Source organism: Solenopsis invicta, chromosome 9 (genome assembly GCF_016802725.1).
Source record: "Solenopsis invicta isolate M01_SB chromosome 9, UNIL_Sinv_3.0, whole genome shotgun sequence".
NCBI classification, from domain to species: Eukaryota; Metazoa; Arthropoda; class Insecta; order Hymenoptera; family Formicidae; genus Solenopsis; species Solenopsis invicta.
In genome coordinates this window covers 8,015,534-8,036,979 of record NC_052672.1, presented here as the reverse complement: position 1 = coordinate 8,036,979, position 21,446 = coordinate 8,015,534, and the positions used below count along the sequence as shown (strand labels likewise).

Sequence of the window (21,446 nt, the reverse complement as noted above, 5' to 3'; positions counted from 1 at the left end):
TTTGTGCTTGATGTTATGTTGAAACATCGCCGTATGTACATACATGCGAAAAGATGATTATTTATGCTTTACAAAAAATTTGCATAGCCTTTGAAAAACTCCATATATGTCATCACGGCATCGTATAGATATTCCAGATGCTCCTAAATATTAAATAAAATTTGTAAGTATCTTATAACTATTTATATATTTTTGAAGTTTTCTAATAGGCTAGTATTCATAATCGAATTTTATTTCAAAATCGTCAAGCAATCGTTTAAAGATAATATTTTATTTCTGTGATTGGTTGATGACATATTAAAATATTATTACATAGGTCAGCTTTAACTATAAGAATCGACTGTGAATACCAACCCTGTAATCTTTTTGTGTCACCGAGGAGATGACTACAAATTTGTATCGATAAGATTCTTATGAATATTTCTATTTGTTATTATACAATGATTCATAACCTGATGATTTTGTTATTATAAATTGATTCATTACCAGGGAACGAACAAAATCTGTTCTCGATCGTTTGACAGCTCGCACCGCTAAATAAACGTCGCATTCCTTCTCGACAGCCATTCGTTCCAACAAGAAACTCAATGCTAAGTAGAGGCCGCATCCAGTCACTCCGTCACTGAAAAATCGTTTTACTTTTTAAATGTTTTGCGTAACATTGATTTAAAATCAATCGAATCAAATAGGTAATTGGAAAAATTGTAATCATTATTTACTTCTGAATTAATTATCTAAAAAATAAAAGAATTAAACACAAGTAAAATATACAAATATTTATATTACTTAAAACAAGCATAAAGTGTAATAGTTTTCCCATAAATTTTAAATAATTTTATACTAATAATGCGCGACTTAAACATCACCATGATCGAATCGAATCGAATCTTTTATAGTGTGCTCGAAATCAAATTGAATTAAATTTAAAATTTCTATGGCAAACCGTTTATATATGAATCTTTTTATAATCTCTTCAATTTGAATGTGAATCAAATTTAAGTCACATTTTCCCACATTTACATTACGTGTTACTTTGAATGTAATAATAAAATATTTAAAATGTTGCAAATCCTTTTCTTTAATAAAAAAATTGCTTTGAAAAAATATCCCAACAAGAAAATTGTATTACGCCCGAATGCTATGCTAAATACTAGAAAATTTATAAATTATTGAACTATTAATGAACAGAAGTCAAAAAATACAAATTGTAGATTTTATAAACTAATACATTAAACATGATTTAAAATTGATTCGTCGATGATTCGAGATTATCGATTTATTTGAATCGAACAAACTGTGATTGATTTCGATTCCTATCGAGTCGAATTCTAACAATTTGCACATCTCTAAATTATACACACATAACAATGATTTATTATTTACTGGCAAAGAGTGACAGTTGGTCCATTGCCTCTTGCGATGGACTCAGCTGCTTGCCAAAAGGTCACCATCGACCTCACTGGAGGCAGTGGTTGATCCTTTCCGGGTTTCCATTCCGTTAAACACATTATAGTCACATCTTGTTCTCGTGGACATTTCTGCGACAAAGAGTCATCATGTTGAGTAGCTAATAGCACATTAAAACTGTAAAGTTATGGTAGTGGTTTGAAGTACCTCGAAATTATCAACAAGTAACAATTTTTGTGACGTATAATATTTCTCCTTTACGGCTTCTTTCGCAGTAATATTCAAATACGGGTTTGGTTTAAACTCACCGCTTGAAGGAGCAATCTCACAGCAAGCCTAAAAAAAGTTCAAGGATAGACAATCATATTTACTCTCTTAATATAAATCAATAAAATCTAACTGAATTGCAGTGCTATTCTTATAGTTGTGATTATCAGTGACTATTCAGTGCCTTTTAATGATTCCCATTAAAAAAGGATACTGTCATGACCGGAATCATTTTATTACCACTGAAGTAATACTTATAAATACAGCACTAAGATCAGACAGTCTTTTAATGAATAATACGTTGACTCCGTTTTAGAGTACGTACAAAAATATTTATGTTGAGTAATCTTTTTTATGATGATTTTGACATACCTGACATTGTTTGATATATTCTGTAAATTGTCTCAATTATATATGACTGATTTGTTTTAACCAAATAATTGCGTATAAGATAAAAAATATTAAAAAATAAACTAAATATTTGTCGTAAGTGTACAATTTAGTTTCTAAATCGAAATCAGTTTATTATTCATTAAAAAATAGTTAATAGTCTGATTTTTTGGACTCATAACTACATCAATCAGTGATATATGCTCTGTCTTTCGGTGATAAAATCTCCTTCTTAATTGAAATCATTAAAAGGCAATGAATAGTCAATGATGGCAATTATAGTACTGCAATTTAATAAGATTTCAGTGATTTAGATTTAAAGGATATATTTTGCAAATGCATTTTATCTTTCACGTTTCGAATTAATATGTAAAAGATGCACGTACAGGATCCTGCAAATCTGGCGGCTGTAGCATGAGAATAAGTTCAACTTTGAATTCGGCAATCATTCGCCAGAAAGTTTTAATCGTCGATTGTATGGGAAGCTGTGTAGCTAGATACTGATTCTGATGTTTTACTCCGTCTACATAAACGGCAGATAGATAATCGCTGTCCTCGTGCGTCGTCGGGTATTTCTTTAAATATACTGTACTGACTTTATCTATAAAGAAAATTAATTTATTCTAAATACATTTTACGCTTCTATTACGTCTAAAATTGATTACTGTATAAAATGCTAGTTTAATTTTATGATCCACTTATATAATGATTAGTAAAAGCTTATATTAGTATTAGAGGTAAAAAATAATTATACAATAGAATTCAATGTTTGCGAACAAACATGAAATCAAATTATAAAAATTTGCTTTTGGCTCGATTACCTTTTGACAAAGATAAGTAGACATACCTTGTCGCAGGATTTCATCTCGCCATGAAGTGTTCTGTAATCTAAAGATTATCGAATGACAAACATTGTAATATTAATCATCTCAAAGACAAAAATCAAGGTGGCGTTTTCAAGCTATACCTTTGCTGATGAACAGATAATTGTTCTTTCAACTCCTTGATTCGCGTAATCAACATCTCGTTACACGGAACTGTAGTCGGAATGGAAAACAAACATTCCACTAACACCAAATGCGCATAGAGATATTGTTGCTTATTATTAATCATGTTATTTCGTTCGCTTTTAATGGATATCGTTTCGGCGAGAACATCAACTTCCTGACAATTTCATTTGCAAATAATCGTGACTATTAATACAATTTGTGTATTAAAATTAATAAATAATTGATTTAATTAATTAATCCAGACGGTATTATTACAAAAATGATTAAACGGAATGTAATCATTACCCCCTCGATCGCTGCTCGACGAAGACAAATGTCGCACAAAATGATAATCCCTGTTTTTTCAACGCCACTGTAATGAACTACCACGGGTCCATCTCCAGGTGATAACGATAACAATTTCTTCAAGTATGTGACTACTGAATGTGTATTTAATGGCACTTCGTAGTCCGGCCAAGCCGTGTAATGTAAATGTTCTATCTACATAATATTATTTAATAAAAGTTTTGTTTCCAGTTATTTAAAAATGTTGGTACCTTTCGAGTTTCCTCTCCATAAGTGACTTGGAATGTTCTAAAAGAGTAATCAGCGAAAATATTCTGCTTTTCGTTGAATACAATAATGTCGCTGTACTTCATCTTCTTGTCAATATCCGGCCAATATTGTTCGCATTTTGTCTATAAAAATTATTAAGTTTGATGTTTATGCAAAAAGATAAGAATTTAATTTTATTCAAGCAAAAGAACTACCTTTTTATTTTCGACCACATTTGCCAACATACATATAATAAGAACGTTTTCTTGCCAAATCATACGCCAGAAGTCGGTGACAGTATTTGGTTCGGGCCCTTGTGTCGCAATATAACGTTTCTCTTTTTTATAACCCTTTTAGAATAATTATAAATAAAATTAAAAATTGTGATTTTAACATCAAATACATATAAAAATATAATTGGCATATCAAAATTAAGATACCTTTACTAAGCCTCAGAACTTACAGTGATGTAATTAGCGTTGTTATAATCGGAGTAAGCATCATCCATACATTTCTTCATTACTTGTTGTGTTGTCTATATTAATTTAATATTAATACATAAGTATAAACCGTTCATGATCAAATTTCTTACGCGCAACAAGATTATCGTGTCGATTTCTATATTTCTTGAGCGAAAATTTTCCGCTGTTAGATGGCTGGTTCTTTTGAAAACGTCTCGAGAGAATATCGCAAAATTACGTTATTTTTGTATGATTATAAACTAGCATAGTTATTTAAAGTAATGGAAACAACTTTGTTCTGCTCAAAATATGGAAATTTGATTTGTAGAAATTTGCCGTAATTTAAAACTAATCCTACAATTGTAAAATTTTCCGAATATTTTTAAAAGACAATTTGATATAATTTAACAATTAAAATGAAAGTCAAGAACTTACTTTGTATTGCTTATCCAGTAATCCTGACTCTATCGCTTGTCTGACATATTCCTCAAAATCTTTCACCTTTACCAATGATACTATTTCCATCTCCTCTTCCTCGCCGTGCACGATAGCAGTTACCAACGCTTCCGGTGTACTTGCCCGCAATGAAGATATACTTTCATAAAGATGAGGACCTTCTATGAATTCCATTCCATTAGTTATTGTGGATTTCGTTCCGTGTTTATAGATCACGGCCTTCTGCGACAAAGCTATTTCATTTCGTATTTGCTTTTTATTCCATTGTCGTCTTTTTCTGTAAAAATTATATGTATGATTGTAGCAGACTTAATTTGTGTTTTATTATAATTTAATATGTAATCTGAACAGCTCAAGTTCTACATTCTTTAACAAAAGAAAGTTACGCACAAGTATAGAATTGTTGATTTTTAAAATAATACTACTTCGTAAAAGAAATTCGTACAACAATTCTTTTAAGAATCCGCGATATAGCAAAATCGGAAAATATTGCAAAGACTAACGGATTGTACGCAATCATTTTCAAATTAATTTTAAGATTTTTATGTACATACATAATACGTCGTTCGTTTCTAATTTTATACTCAGACACTAAATGAAATGTAATTTGCAACTAGTAGCATGTCATGCTGAGGAAAGACAAGTGAGTCCGTAATGTACATATAGGAGAAAGTTGCTGAATGTGTACTCGTCTTTTAAAGCGTACCTTTTCAATATTTTACGTTTTTACTTCATATCATCAACATTTTATGACAAAAATAAAAAATTATTAAAAAATAAGTAATACCGACCAAAATTTAACAAGTTTCACTTTGTTTTATGCATGCAGCATTTTAGAAAATCAAATATATCTTATAAAAATTTTTAATCAATTTATATAGCTAATAATAACATAATTGTGTAATTTTATTTTAAATTGTTATATTTTCATAATAGAAGACTTGTAGAATATTTGACATTCATTGTATGCTTATACATATTTACAGTTATTATAAAAGTTAAATCGATATTTTTATAACTCTATCAATTGCTCTAATACGTATCAAATTTTACTATAAAGAAATGATGTTAGTGTAAAAGTGATAAGTGATAACTTTAAAATTAGTAATTGTGAATAAAATATGTCATTACAAAAATAAATTTAATCTAGTTTTATTTCAGTGTTTATATCTTTTCATTATTGTTTTTTATTGAATATGTGAACTCTTTTTCAATAAATTATTAATAAAATCAGTATTAATTAACAGTTTCTCAGACTTCTAATTATTTTAATTTATCTTTTTGAAGACGATGCGGCTTAAGAGACTACAGGGATGTTACAAGTTTTTTAAATCATACTTTTTGTAACCTGTTACAAAAAAGTTTATAATAAATTAACTTAATAATGCTGAAAAATTTAATATGTTATATAATACTTACTAACATGAATCTACAATTTCGAACTTTGTTTAACATCCTAAATACACTCAAATTCAAATATATTAAAAAAATAGCTTTAGTGGTACGCATTGGATAATTTTCGCACATAAGCGTTTTTCTCGTTATGTATGCTATAAAGAAATCAGGTGTTGGACATATACATATAAAATTTTCACTTCTAACTACATTTTGCTTACGTTTGATTTTATGATTATTTCGTATAATGCTTATGTATATATGTTGAACTATAAAGAAGTTTTAATTATCTTACAATCATGTAAAATGGAAAAATTTTACTTTCATCATTCAAAGTTCATTTTTCTTGAAAATCTATAATAAAAAATAAAATGCAAAATTTATAAAGTTCTATGTGTGTGCGTAACTCTTTTGTCAAAGAGTATATGTAAAACGCTTACATTAATTATTAATAAACAAAGATGAAAACAATATTACTAAGTTCCAAAAAAATAAATCTTAAGAAGTTATACCTTCGGTAAAAGTAAGATGCTATTACTATCACGACGAAGAATGAAGTAATGGCCGTAATGGGTATTAGCCACGCTTCATACAGTGGTGAAACATTATTGATGCTGATCGATTTTGAAAATAACACGAGATGTTCGTGAGATATAGTCACATTAAAAGAAGTGTGTGATGATAAAGGTTGAAACTTATATGGAAAAGATGGAACTAATTTAGAAACGACCTCTTTGTTCGTATCTTCATTTTGAATTACGAGATAATACCACGTTGCCGGACATGAATATAATTGCTGTAGTAGAAAGAACAAAGACAAATTTTTTTTCTCGAAATATTACTAAATATAAAAATAAGATTATACCAAGATTAAGAAAAATCTAATCAAATGTAACATAAAACGTTTACATACTTTTGGGTTGATACGTAAATCAATTATCATGCCGCTTTTTTCTTGTGTTACGTCGAAGTTTTCAGCCGCTACATCATTAAGCATAAATATTATAATTAAATAAAAAATGAAAATATTTTATTTATGATTTGATATGATTAAAGTTGTGATAGAATTTTGTAGCGTTGTTAAATAATTCATGATTATTATATTACTTTTTTTAAATATCTCATATTTTACCATGCAAAATTGCTTCTAAAATTGCTTCTGCATACTAAACATGTAAAATAATAATACTTTTGTATAAAACTTTAATTTGTTATATTAAAAATAATAAAATTGTTAATTATGTAATAGATTGTGTCATAATTGTCCCAATGATGATAATGATTTGTTATTTTTATCCAATCAGAACCGTATGATTAATGTAATGTCGAAAATCGAATTTTGAAATTTTAGTCAATTTGATGTCGACAAAGTATAATATATCAATTTCTATTCAACTATTGTTTCCTCGCCGATTCAACGTCGAAGTAAAGTTGAAATTCGGTCAAACTAATACATATATCTCAACGAGAAATGGCAATGAAATCGTATTGACGTTAAATTGATGTCGATTTGATATAATAATTTTTGAGGCATTAATATTATTAAATTGACTAGCAATTTAATGTGTGATGTTACATTTTTTGTTCTACTTAATGACTGCGTTTTAAAGTTCGGTAAATATATGGTTCTGGGAAATTGTAAATGCATATAAATTCGTTTCGAAAGTTATTATTGAGCACTTTTGAGATCCGCTTTGGATCAAATATTCGTTTTTCTCAATTTAAATCTAATTTGTATTATGCAAATTACTACATATGGCATATTTAAGATGATAAATAGATGTAATAATAAATAAGGGTAATAATTAATTATAGAGATGTAATAAATATTATCATCATGTAAAAAAAACATACATTGTGAATCACTTCACTTCAATGGCCATAAATATAAGCATTTTTAACGAAATTAATATGTTATCATATTTGCTGGAATCATTCATTAATTAATAAATTATTAATAATTAAATTGTAAATAAATATAAACATTGTATAAACTAAATTAATATTAACTCACGATTGCATTTAGTCTCAACTACTTTCCAATCGCTGTGTATTTGTACACCTGAAATATTCAAGCTTAGTCGAATATGATAAGTAAAACCAGGTTTCACGTTTTTAAAATATTTTGTCATTTGTGTCATATTTCGAAATAACTTTTTCCATGATTGCTGATTGTATTTGATGTGTTCCTGTAAGAAAATTATGAAATTGACCTATTCCTTTTTGTGTTTCCAAATATTAGGTGATAATCGGATTTATATCAGTTGATAATTTTATTAAATCATATTGGACAACAAGGTCTCTGTATTTTAACAATTGAATGGTAAATTTGTGTTTTTTTGGTCTTTAGACATGAATTTGATAATCTCAAATTTGAAAATTGGTTCTAAATTTTGATAAAATTAGAATCAAAAACAACATTTTCTGTCGGATTTTATGATGTAGAATCGATAGAAATTTTTTTTCAAAATTTATCAAAAGCACGTAAAAGTATCTTAAAATTACACTTTGAATTATTTTAGTATGTTTTTTTGTTTTTGAGGTATAGTTATTTAAAGACGGCTCTTCTTCTATGTAATGTATCCCGTACAAATAATCTTGTATTTTTTTCTAAGTGTAACTAGGAATTTTTGATGTACTTTTGTCCGCTGATTACGGATTTGTTATGCAAAGATCACATCATAATGTTGAGAAAAATGCGTGGAGGCCACTTTCAAATTTTGGTGTTCACCCCGCTAATACGATGAAGTCCGGTGAAGTCTATGAAATCCGATAAATTTCATGGTAGCTACTCAAAGCTTTTGGCTTTAGTAATTAATTTTTGTTTAAAATCAGTTGTTAGAGGTTAAACAATATTATTTCTAAAAAACAGGTTATCAAAAATTTTGTACCTTGTTGCAATGATGATATCATTTTAATTTCTTTAAAAACTAATGCAGTGAAAACTTTTAATAACCCTTTTTTTCAAACAAATTTTTTAAGAATTGTAATGAATTCCGATTTATCGGAATTTATTATTTTTTATCTAACATCTTAAATAATTTCGATTTTTGATTTTTTTTAACTTTCCTTTGTCTAGCTAATTTCGACTTTAAAAAATAATAATATAATAATTCTTATTATAACTTTAAATAATATTAAGAAGATAATATTGTAAATGTGTGTGTGTTACCTGAATGTCAAAAGAATAAAGAATCAATATTTCTTCGTACTCGTTTTTCCATGTTATAGAAACATTGGCCCAAATAGTCGTTTCGTTTATTGAGATAACTGTAGGTGCATTTGGCTTTTCTACGCCTGTAAAATGATCGACATATTTGTATTTAACCAATGGTAGATATTTAGAAAATATAATTGAAAAACAGCTTCAACAGTGAATCACATAAAGGATCGTTACCTGTTTGACATAAAGGTGGAACGTAAAAATATTCTGTATTAGTATTATTACATCCGTTACTGCATATCCCAGTTCTGGTATCACACCGATTGTTAGATAATGTTTCGTTATAGAGACATGAGCCACATGTTTTCATGCAATTATAACCATATGTATTTGAATTACAAGCTAAAAAGTTAATTTATTAGTTACAGGTGAACATTTTGTAAATAAATACATTGGTATTAAGAATTACAGTCTGAACATGCTTCTCCCATAAGACCTGCATCACACGTGCAACCATCTTCGTAACAAATTTGAGTTCCTCTGCAATCAAACTTATTACGCAGATCATCTTTACAAGAAACTAAGCAATTTGGTCCAATTTTTCCTAGAGGACAGTATGACGCGTCTGAAAAAATTATTTTCTATTTTAAAATGATTTTTCTATTTCCATTTTTCTAACTATTTGAGTAACTTACTAAATAAATATGCGATATTATAAACTTTGATTATTGTGCAATACAAGTAACAAACATCTGTAGTTACCAAGATTTACATCTGTTTTGATGCTTGATTTAGAACTCACGACAGCATGTTCATTATAAAATAATTTTTGACATGTCACGTTTTGTCTATTAATAGGTTCGTGATAATTTGTAAAAGTTATAACATTTTTCCTCAAAGTTCCTAAAAATATTAAAATTAATACACATGTTATTATACATGTAAAAAAAATTGTCGGAAAAGTTTTATAATTATTGGGTGCGTGATCTATCATTTCTAATATGAAGATTTTGAATATAATAAGACATTTAAAGACTATAAGATTCGTACCATCTTGAGGACACTGGCGAACATTTGCTATCGCCCACAACGGATTGACGGTATGATTATTGAGTTTAGGCATTAATTGGATCCTTACATTATTATTACTATAGTTGATCAAATTTTTCTTGATAGTAACTGATTGCCACATTGGTAAGCCATGAACCGCAGCTTTTGTGGAGCCTTTTACTATCCTTCTGATTACTAATGTTTCATCATTGAAACAGTTCTTGGAATCATTAAATATGATCAACATTATATGTGCATCGCATTCGGCGCAAAGACCAACTAATAATTGTACACAGATCAGTTCATCATAAACTTTAAACACGGGACTTGTTAAAGTCGCATTCTCAACAGTGGTATGCAAAAATTTATCTAAACACATAATATTTTTGAATAAAATTATTTTTTTCTTACTCGATTAATATTTAATGAGAAATGATTTTTTGATTGACAAGAATTTATTACCAAATTATTTGCACTTACATATATGCACTCGAAAGTACATTTCGTAAAGGCTTTTAATGTATATGTAATATTTATTGTCTGAATTTAATTGTCTTTCCTCGTCTGTATACGACAAAATAATCTTATCAGTATTATAAAGAATTATTTTGCCCGTATCAAAATTCCATGTAATAACAAACGTTCGCCATTCATTTTCAGACATTGGTTGCTGTATTAATAATTAAATAATTTTAGATCCCGTTGTGGGGGCGGGGGGGCATAAATATCTCGCAACAACTATTGCGGATTTTGATCTTTAAAGATTCTGTTCTTACAAAGGAACACCAACTGTTGCTTTTCGATTATAGATAAAAAGAGATACGAATTTTTTTGTACTCTCATATATGCACTCGAAAGTACATGTAAGTGCTTAGTTGCATATAAGAAAATGAAATATCCCATTTAAAAAATTGGTTTTATATACATTTTAACGGAATATTATCAAAATTGTAGCGAGTATCATCAAATATTGTATAAATAAAAAAACATTTTTTTTTTAAATAGTAGAGAAAAGACGGGGTTCTTGAGAGGTGAGATAGCTTAACATTTTGTATAATTAGTGTTAAATTCTAAAAGCTTTTGTTAAAATTACTTCCTTACAGTTACATATTATCAGATTACTATACATCAGTATTTCTATAAAAACTGAATTTCAATTTTACGGATAGTAGTAATTTTTACAAGTGCTCTTTTGGCATTTATAATTTTCAAAAATATATTAAACATTAATTTTTTAATTTTGATTAGATTGAAAACCTTGAATATATAATAATTTTCAAAATAATGTAATTAAGGTCGATGTGTGCTACGTAATGTGTGTTTAAATTCAGGATATAAAGTTTTTATTTAGAGAGAAAAAGAAGTTGTGAGATAATCATGAGCCATTTGAATTTAGAGCGTACGACTTTTCTTGCATTTTGAATCCTTCTAATAAACATTGAATAATGCTTATTAGCAGCAGAAAAATTATTTAAATAAAATATATTTTATAAAACGTTTATGAATCTTTAGGCATTTATTAGTATGTAGGATATATAGAACAGATTAATTTGTGATTTTTATAATTTAGAATGTTTTTTACGATATTGGTTAACTGTTATTAGTATTAGTTACTAATTTTAGCATTTCACGACTCTGTTGTGATCATCATTTTTTCTCTTTTCAGTAAATTTTTAATTATGTTTATTCTATAAACCTGATGAACTTCTACTTTGAAGGCGATTGTAGAATATATTCTATAGTTAACAAACTGGTATGATAAAAATTGTGTTGCAGTAACGTTTATTATTATTTTTGAAACCTTTATTCTTTTTTAATAAAGAATTATAAAGAAGTTTAAATTTTAGAGGTCTGAATTGTATACATCTGAATTTTAGACTTCTGATTCTCAGATAAGTGATTTTTAGACGTCTAATTTTTAGAAGTTAAATTTTAACATTTAAAATTTAGAGGTCTGAATTTTAAACATCTAATTTTTGACGTTCATCTTGATGAAAGTTTTGGATAAGAATTTAATATAACTTTTCTGTACTATTTCTAAATCTGTGTATATTCCAAATCAAAATATCGAAATCAAATTTGTAACCCTTTTCGATCCATCAACTTAAGGCGATTTTGGTGTCGTCTGTATACGTGAATCAACAAATCTTTTTATTGACGCCGATTGAAGATTTCTTTTACAGAATGAAAATACAGATAATAACGAAGGGTGATGGTTACTTTGATATGAAAAACAAAAAAGAATTAAAAAATATAGTTATGTTGGTCTACATTTGCTACGCATAGAAATTTCAGACTTTGTATGTATAAAATAAGCAGTTGGCACCTTGGAAATTACAATAAAGAACAATGTTATGCTTTTAGAATGAACCTAAAAGCTTTAATATAAGAAAGATTCTTCGGAAATTTTATGTGTAAATTGTCATGCGGAATCCAGGATTGCCTTAAACCCAGTGCAGACTGCACGCAGCAAGCGGCAGGCGTCGAGCAGCAGCCAAACAGTGAAGCTTGCTGCTCGTCTAAAGTGTTGAATTTTGGGCCAACAGCAGCAAATCAACAAAAACTGCTGCTCGACGCTTGCGACTCCCTGCGTTTCGCAAATTATAATATAAAAATATATTAAATGTTAATTTTTTAATTTTGAGTAGCTCGAAAGTCTTGAATATGATTTTTAAATAATGTAATTAAATTTGGTGTGTGCTGTGTAATGTGTGTCTAAACTTGGTATATAAAGTTGTTATTTAGAGAAAGAGAGGGGGAAGGGTGGGGGAGGGTGGGAGGGAGGGAGGGGGAGAGAGGGGGGAGAGAGAAAGAGAGAGACAGAGAAGTTGTGAGATAATCATTAGCCATTTGAATTTCGAGCGTGAGACTGTTGTTGTATTTTGAATCCACCTAATGAACATTGCGTAATGCTTATTAGCAGCAAAAAAAACTTGAATGAACGTTTTGGATAAGAATGTAATATAAACTTTTTTGAACCATTTCTAAATCTGTGTATATTCCAAATTGAAATATCCAAATCAAAGGGTATAGCGGAATAAGAAGAGTGATTTTGGGCCCCGCGCGTAATCAATCGTTATATAGGACAAGATACCTACCTATAAAAGAAAATTTTCTACCAAGTTTCATTTCAGACCCCCACAATTTCGAGTATCGCAAGAAATGTGATTTTTTATTAATATTTTTTTCTCCGTTAAATCTAAATTAATCTTTACCAAAAAATTCATGATTATAAAGGGTATTTATATACATAAACTCTATTTTTTTTATTGTTTTGTGCTAAAAATATTGTTTTTAAGAAAATCTAGAATTTTTAAAATTGCATTATTCTTTGATCTAAAATAGTGGTCATTAAAAAAAAAAATCAGTAAATGAGTCATATGATAAATTATATTCAAGATTTTTTTCAGATTTTTGAATTTGGTGGAACGTGTCGAAAAAAAAATAAAAACCGATTTTTTAAATTATTTTTCGGTCTTAAGTACAATGGATTGACATATATCACGTTATTTTTAAATACAATTATCTCCGATTACACATCTGCAAACAATAGTATAAAATTATATAGTTCACGTAATTTAAACTATGAAATTTCAATTTTATTAGTTAAAAAAATTAATTTAATTGATTTTAGCAGTTTTTTTTTATTTTCTTTAAATGTACATTTTTTTTAGTTTTTAACTTTATCAAGCACATAATACATATGATTTATTCTTATTCCTCATTACATGAGAATTTCATACAGATTTTATAATGATTTCGAGGACACTATTCCACGATTACATGAAGTGGTTATCCCCTTAGAAAAAATAGATAATAACGAAGAGTAGTGACTATAATTTGATATAAAAAACAAAAAAAATTATAAAAATACAGTTATGTTAGCCAACATTTGCTAAGCATAGAAATTTGAGACCTTGTACATATAAAATCAGCAGTTAGCACTTTGGAAATTACAACAAAGAACAATGCTTTTAGAACTAACTTAGAAGCTTTAATGTAAGAGAAATTCTTCGGGAATTTTGTGTGTAAATTGCGGAATCCAGCATTGCCTTAACCCCAGTGCAGACTGCACGCAGCAAGCGGCAAGCGTCGAACAGCAGCCAATCAATGAAGCTTGCTGCTCGTCTAAAATCTAACAGTATTGAATTTTGAGCCAGCAGTAACCAATCAACGAATTCTGCTGCTCGACGCTGGCGACTCGCTGCGTGCAGTCCAGAGTAGTCTGTACCAGGTTGCCTTAAACGAGCGACTCAATACTTATAAAAAATACGTATTTTACTTTTATTTATATTTTGACATATCTAAAGATTATTAAAATTGGAAGGTAGCACTATGGTGTTCCTTTGTTAGAATGATGTTTGAGTATGACCAGGAAGTTTTTAAATTAATTTACTTTTAAATTCAGTATATATGCTTCAAAAGAACGTTTTCAATATACTAAATTGAAAATTATATAGCTTTAAGCAGTAAAAACGTAGTGGCATTTATTTACTTCGTACGATATTAATGGATCGAAATAACATTCTGAATCTATGTCAAAAAATTCTTTGGATTTATTGGATCCAGGGATTTCTGTTGCACATTTTCCAATGACAGATTGTGTATAGTTCCAACTATTCATTACAATCCAATAACAAGAATCTGTGTAAATATCCTCGCCGTTGCAAATTAATATCATCATGTTGTACACCGTACGAACCGAAAAAGAAAGCTTTACTTCGTTAAAGTTAGTTCTTCTAAGAACACCTAAGAATTTAATCTCATTATAAGATTCATATTGTGGAAATTCTGAAAATTTTAAGTAAATGTATAATAATTATTATAAACGTATAATTTGTTTATAACATTAAATAAATTCTATATGTATCAGAATATTCTTCTTGCGAGGCTTTTACCTTCCCATCGTTGATCAAATACTGGACCCATTGGTGTTATTAAGGAATTTGTAAGTTTCCAGTCACGTTTAGACCATGACTCCAAGCATCCTTTATTTTCATTCATCTTACACATTATATCACTTTTTTGAAGTCCATTAATCTCATAATAATCTGAAATATTGATTAATAATAAAAAAATTGTTACATATAAATGTAATAAAATATTGAATGATTTGTGATTTAGCTTATTTGGTACATATTAACACTCAATGCCAACATTTCAAAGAAGTTTCTGTCTGTTCACACTCGGATATTTCTGATTCAGCGTTTTTTTTCTATTGTTTAGATTTTGAATTATAATGCAACAATTTTGATTAATTTTTTAATTAATTGCTTAAAAACTAAACAAAAACTTTTTTGATGCGAAAATTGAAAAAGCCGTAGTGCTAAAGATATTTTGCAATAAAACTAAATGTGCGATAAAAAAAAGTAAAACTTTCAAAGGCCCGGATTACTCTGACGCAGTATGAAATTTGAGCATTAACTTAAGTTTGAAGACAATTTTAATATACATGTAAAACAAAAAAAGTTTTGTAAACTCATAAGAGCTATTCCACATGAAGCGGATCAGTAATCTATCTCAAAAAATTTTTAGATGTTGCTCATCGATAGTAGTCTAAGAGATATTGTTCTATTCTCAGTATTTATATAATGATAAATTTTGTAATAATTTTTTAAACAATCGAAAGATCGAATGGAATGAATCGAAAAATTTAAAACTAATTATTAACAAGAGCTCGACTCTTCACGTTTATTTTTGTTAACCCTGAAGACAAGTGGAAAAAATTATTTACCAAGATGGGTCTTTCTTGTTTTCGATTATTTTTTCATTATTTTATTTAAAGTGATTCAAAAATAATGTCCAAAAATAATTTTATTTTTTTAAATGTTCAGTAAGTATGTATTACTAAATCTAATATAATTTTACTACATATTTAGAAAAGTAAAATTATTTTACGTTTACCAAATATACTCGACAGCAAAATTAAATTATCTATTCTGACTCCTAAAAATAAGCAAAATTCAAGAGAGTGTAACTTCGTTACAAATGATCATAAAATATGTTCAAAAAAGCATTTTAAAGCTTGAAATCTCTAGCTTCGAGATTAATCATTCATTAAACAATTTACAGATTGTTTACGAAGTTACGCAGATTCAAATAGGGATGAGTCAAATTTCAAAACTTTACAAACTTTGCAAAGCTCCACTGCATGAAATAAAAATTGCACGAAAATGCGGTTTACAGCATTTGAAATCGTGAATCTCTATCTTTAATTTGCGTATCTGTTGAGTGTTATGCAATTTTTTTCTTACCGAGTTATTCAACACTGAAACAACAATTGCGGTGCGATGCAAGAAGATCTCTCTAAAAGTCGTTGATCAAGAGACGGTAGTCTCGTGCAGTTAAAGAGACTCCGCATTACGTGCACGCCGTGCCGTCTTTGTTAAATGCCCCACTCAGGTTGTTGACCGCGCATGGTCTCGTAAGATAGGCGGCACACCGCGCACCGTCTGGCTCACCTCCCTATTCTCCTCGGTCGCTTAGTCATTCGCACTATCCGAAGCGCACGTGGCCAATGTGGCCGGGTGCACGTGCGCCTCGGATGAATGACTGTGCGACCGAGGAGAGTGGGGAGCCTAACCAGATGGCGCGCGGCGTGCCGCCTATCTAGAGTCCCTAGAAGTAGAGAGTCTGGACATTTGCCCCTAAAATGTCGGTGATGAATATGTCAGTGTATGTATGTGAGCTTTATGTGTGTGTATGTTTATCATTGTGTGCACTTGAACGTATTGTATACTGTTATCGCATTGGCTAAAGAGGATTAAACAGGGATCCGTATTGGTGCTGCCATTTTAGGTGCACAGTCACGTGCATCCAATCACGTGGAATCCACAAATGTCCAGACTCTTTACTTCTAGGGACTCTACGCCTATCTAGAGTCCCTTGAAGTAGAGAGTCTGGACATCTGCCCCTAAAATGTCGGTGATGAATATGAGAGTGTATGTACGTGAGTTTTATGTGTGTGTATGTTTATCATTGTGTGCACTTGAACGTGTTGTATGCTGTTATCGCATTGGCTAAAAAGGATTAAACAGGGATCCGTATTGGTGCTGCCATTTTAGGTGCACAATCACGTGCATCCAATCACGTAGAACCCCGAGATGTCCAGACTCTCTACTTCTAGGGACTCTACGCCTATCTTACGAGATCGTACGTGGTCGTGGTCAACAACCCGAGTGGAGCATTTAACAGAGACAGCACGGCGCGGCGTGCATGTAATGCGGAGTCTCATTAGCTGCATGAGACTACTGTCTCTTGATTAACGACTTTTAGAGAGATATATAATTAGTTTAAAGTGAGAGAGATACTATTCAGTATACAAACGACGCTTTAGACATTTCGAGACATTTGTCTGACACACGGCCTTGGAGTCTGTTGCTCTTATGTACAGCGCGATATGTTTACGCAAGGTCGCCGCAATATCATTCACGTTCGGAAACTCGAACGAGCAGGTAGCGGCGCTCCGTGTATTACCTCGCGGAATATCAACTGAATTATGTACTTTTATTTTTGACTGTCCATCTTGCGTTTCAATTAGTTATTAAGTACGCTTTATCACGTCGCAATGTGTAGTTCTAGGTTAAACTCGCCAGATCTGTTTTCAAATTATTAACAAAAGGCCGCAGATTGAAACGTTGAATAGATTCACAACTTATTCACGCGCGTACGATGATTCTTTGATTTTTTCGTCGTAATATAATAAAGTATTTTGTGATTGTGACGTGAACGTTGGGAGTACTGTACGAAGTACCGCGCGATCATCTATTCTTTACCGTGATGTGTAATTAATGTATTTTCGCGAGTGAGACGGAAGAACAAGAAAAGAGGAGGAAGAGATTCAAAACGCATCAAGCGTCGACGGAGCAACCCTAGAGGTGAGTTGTCTGCTATTTATAATTTTATCCGTTACTTTCGGAATTGTTTGTGATTATCATACGCACGCAACTGTCCGATAGAGTATTAATTATTTCGAACATTGCTATAATTTTAATCGTATATTTGTATTTTGCAAATCAACGTAGCTGCGACGTAGTTATAACTCCGCTGCTACGCATCGTGTCGGTGAGTGAAACAAAATTATTTGTTACATGTTGAAGTAATGAATCTGTGAAAGAATATTACAGACAAATATCACATTATTACATGTACATAGAAACATTCGTAGTTTGATACATTAGACTTGACAAAACAAGCGCGCGCATAGTACTCACTACAGAGCTTTTAGTATTACATAATTTTGAAAAATTTACAAATTTAATATTACTTTATTAACTCCTCAATACATAGTCAAAATACGCAATCTCCGCAATCAGCCGCTCTGGAAGTTAGCGCAGCGAGAGAACCAATCGGCATCGCAGAAAAACGACAACAATAACTTTGATATACTTACATACTTATTCTTTACATGCTTTTTTTGAAAAAAAAGGGAATAAAAAGGTACTTTTTTTAAAAAAGGATTTTGATTGTTTATTCGAATTTGAATAAAAAATTATTATATAAAGGGACTTTAAAAAATTATATTTTATTAATATCTATTAAAAGTATGAATAAAATTTAACAAACTATATAATTATTCTTTAAAATATTAATTATTTTGATTGCTTCCATAATTTTTGTTATACTTATATGTTACAGATTTACAAGATCTGTGAGGAGAAGGAGACCTTGGAGAGGCATCGGGCCCCAGCGGAGCAACTTTGAGGTAAATATAATTTCTTATTTATGTGAATTTAATAATCTTTTTCCCTGTCTTTCGACGTTATCAAATAAATGAAAAAAAGCTACTTAAAGAAAATTAATATAAAATTGTATACACACCCAGAGAAAAGTAACGTTTAAATTGATAAAATCTTTTTTTAACTTGGTTGTTTTAAGTTGAATTAAAAATTTGAGAACCTTTGAGAAAAATAAAAATTTATTTGACTTTAGGAAATTACGTTATTAGCTTTTATAAAAGTAAATAAATTCTTTGTTCAAATTAATTATTTAATTTAAATAAATAATTATTTTATTCAAATAAAGGATTGATAGAAATGTAGAAAATAATTTAATTGTTTTGATTATAAAAATATATTTCTTTTATTTAAATAAAATTTGCGTTGCACAACCAAATTGTTTATTTAATTCTAATAAAAGAAACAATCAAAAAATTTCTTCAAATAAAAAAAACTTTTTTTAACTGTATAGCAATGCACAAATTTCTTTGAGTCAAACAAATATTTTTTTACTCGAAGAAACTTTTCTCTGGATGTATAAGAGATAACTTTTAAACTTATTGATTTTGAGCGCAGTTTTATTTTTAAATCTTAAGTTTGTGTTACAGTAATCACCGTAACTTCGTAGCTGATTTACTCCCCTTGCGCATCGAGTTGGTGAGTCAGAAACCAATTTTCTTATTATATTTCAATCATATATATATGATACTTAAGATTGTTTTATATATAAGAATTGACTAGAAATACCGGCCTACCAGCATTACATGATTTTAGCACAGACTTGAACCGTTTTTATTAGCAGTGTCGCAAAATGGATGTGATTTTAGTTCATATTCGGGCTAAAATGGATGTGAATCGTTAGTGCGCCGGAAATTTGAGCGTTATAAGAAAAATGTTCCTTTCTGATTAAGGTAAAGTTAATCTTAGGGGACGACTATACAAGTGAATTTTTTTTGATTTATTGATTTTTGTTTGATTTTTTTTTTAATTTATCTAAGCACCTCTTCTTTTTACGCGTATTTTAATTTTATAAAAAGTTTTTGCGATTTTGTAACGCCAATTCGAAGATATTAAGATGCTGTAAATGTCAAATGTTTAAAATTACCCCTTTTGATTGATATATATAGTTGACTAACTTTATAGGTCAACTGGAGTTCAAACGGAACGGTAATAGTTTTATTGGAATCTGTAAGACCCACATTGTGAGTAAGTGTAACTTTTTGTGAGTAATCTTATATAAAAATTTCGCGGACACGACACGTTTGAACAGGTCCGTTTCCGTATTTGTATGTTACTCGCGTACATACTGTAACGAATCAATTTTTTCAATTAGAGGCACCTTGAGTTACCCACAAAAATATATCATACTTTCCTTCTTACATAATTATACTTTTTAAAAGGAATGACACCATAATTTTTTTTTAAAGTATGTATACTCTTTAGCTTTAAAACGCCCTATTGTAAAGGCTTTAAAAATTTTTTATTACAAGAATATGAGTAAGAAGAAAAGTGGATTTTTAAAAAATGCTTTATTTTTGCTTAAAGATTCTTTTATTATAATTTAACAATAAATCATTTTTCGGCAATGCCGATTGTGCAGTCACATTTCAAAGAGTCTAAATTTCTATTTATAAAAAAAGTTGAAAAATATTGATTGGAACTAAAGTTATAGCTTTTTAAAGTTATTGCTAATAACAAATCTAAAGGTCACATTTTCTACATTTAACTTCCAAAAAATTAAAATTGTCTGAATTATCACTAGCTTTAGTGTAAAAAGTTTCTTGATATTGCTGATCTTAAATCTTGAATATTAACTCAAAACACTAGTCTGAATTTTAAAAAAATCTAAAATTAACAAAGGAGATCTTCTATGTTTATTCTAAGACTGCGATGTTCTCAAAAATAAGAAAAATTTTTATATGTTATTATATTAAAAAGCAAGATCTAATAAAAAAGAAAATATTTAAAAAAATGTTTTAAAAATTATTTTAAAAACATTTTTAATAAGTAATTCTTATTTAAAGCTCATAATTATTTAATATTAATTTAAAAATAATAGGATAATTTTTCTTCTTTTATAAAAAAAATGTTTATTTTAATGTTAAAAATAATGTTTTTAAATGTTATATAATAATAATGTTTTTTGAAGATTTGAAGAAAATATTTATTAAAGGTTAAAGAAATATTAATTAACCCATTTAGCGAAGCAATACATATATATTTTTCAAAAAAATATTTTAGAAATTATACTAAATATTGATTATGAGCAAAGTTATTCAATAAAATAAAAATAAGTATATTACCCTTACCATATTCGTCCTTGTAAAATGAAGCAAGACGATTCCATACAAGAGCGCCGCCATCATTTTCAGATACACATATCAATATCATCTCATGGTTTAATAATGTCATATCGTGCATTATAATTACTTTGCCAAAAATAAGTAGTACTTGACTCACAACAATAAGAAATGTTAATACGTCCATCTTCATTTTTATCATTTTCAACGTATATTATTTTTGTAAGATTAATGATTATTAACATAAAAATAAATAGATCAACTTGGCAAAATATTTGCAATTGTTGTATATATAA

At 29.2% G+C, this 21,446-nt stretch overlaps 1 protein-coding gene across 1 annotated transcript; it reads right to left on the bottom strand.

Moving 5' to 3' along the window:
- Positions 1-169: 169 nt before the first annotated feature.
- On the bottom strand, positions 170-21,415 carry LOC105194039 (receptor-type tyrosine-protein phosphatase C). The gene is made up of 23 exons (XM_039453471.1): positions 21,160-21,415; positions 15,032-15,184; positions 14,629-14,924; positions 10,614-10,803; positions 10,134-10,502; positions 9,846-9,986; positions 9,553-9,708; positions 9,318-9,485; positions 9,093-9,217; positions 7,935-8,109; positions 6,834-6,901; positions 6,433-6,716; positions 4,505-4,802; positions 4,072-4,143; positions 3,824-3,958; positions 3,611-3,751; positions 3,360-3,554; positions 3,032-3,228; positions 2,912-2,952; positions 2,451-2,665; positions 1,615-1,743; positions 1,384-1,538; positions 170-622 (listed from the first exon to the last, which is right to left on the bottom strand). Exons 1-23 carry the CDS (start codon positions 21,350-21,352, stop codon positions 424-426), a joined length of 4,095 nt encoding a protein of 1,364 aa, XP_039309405.1. The 5' UTR covers positions 21,353-21,415; the 3' UTR covers positions 170-423.
- Between the last annotated feature and the right edge of the window lie 31 nt (positions 21,416-21,446).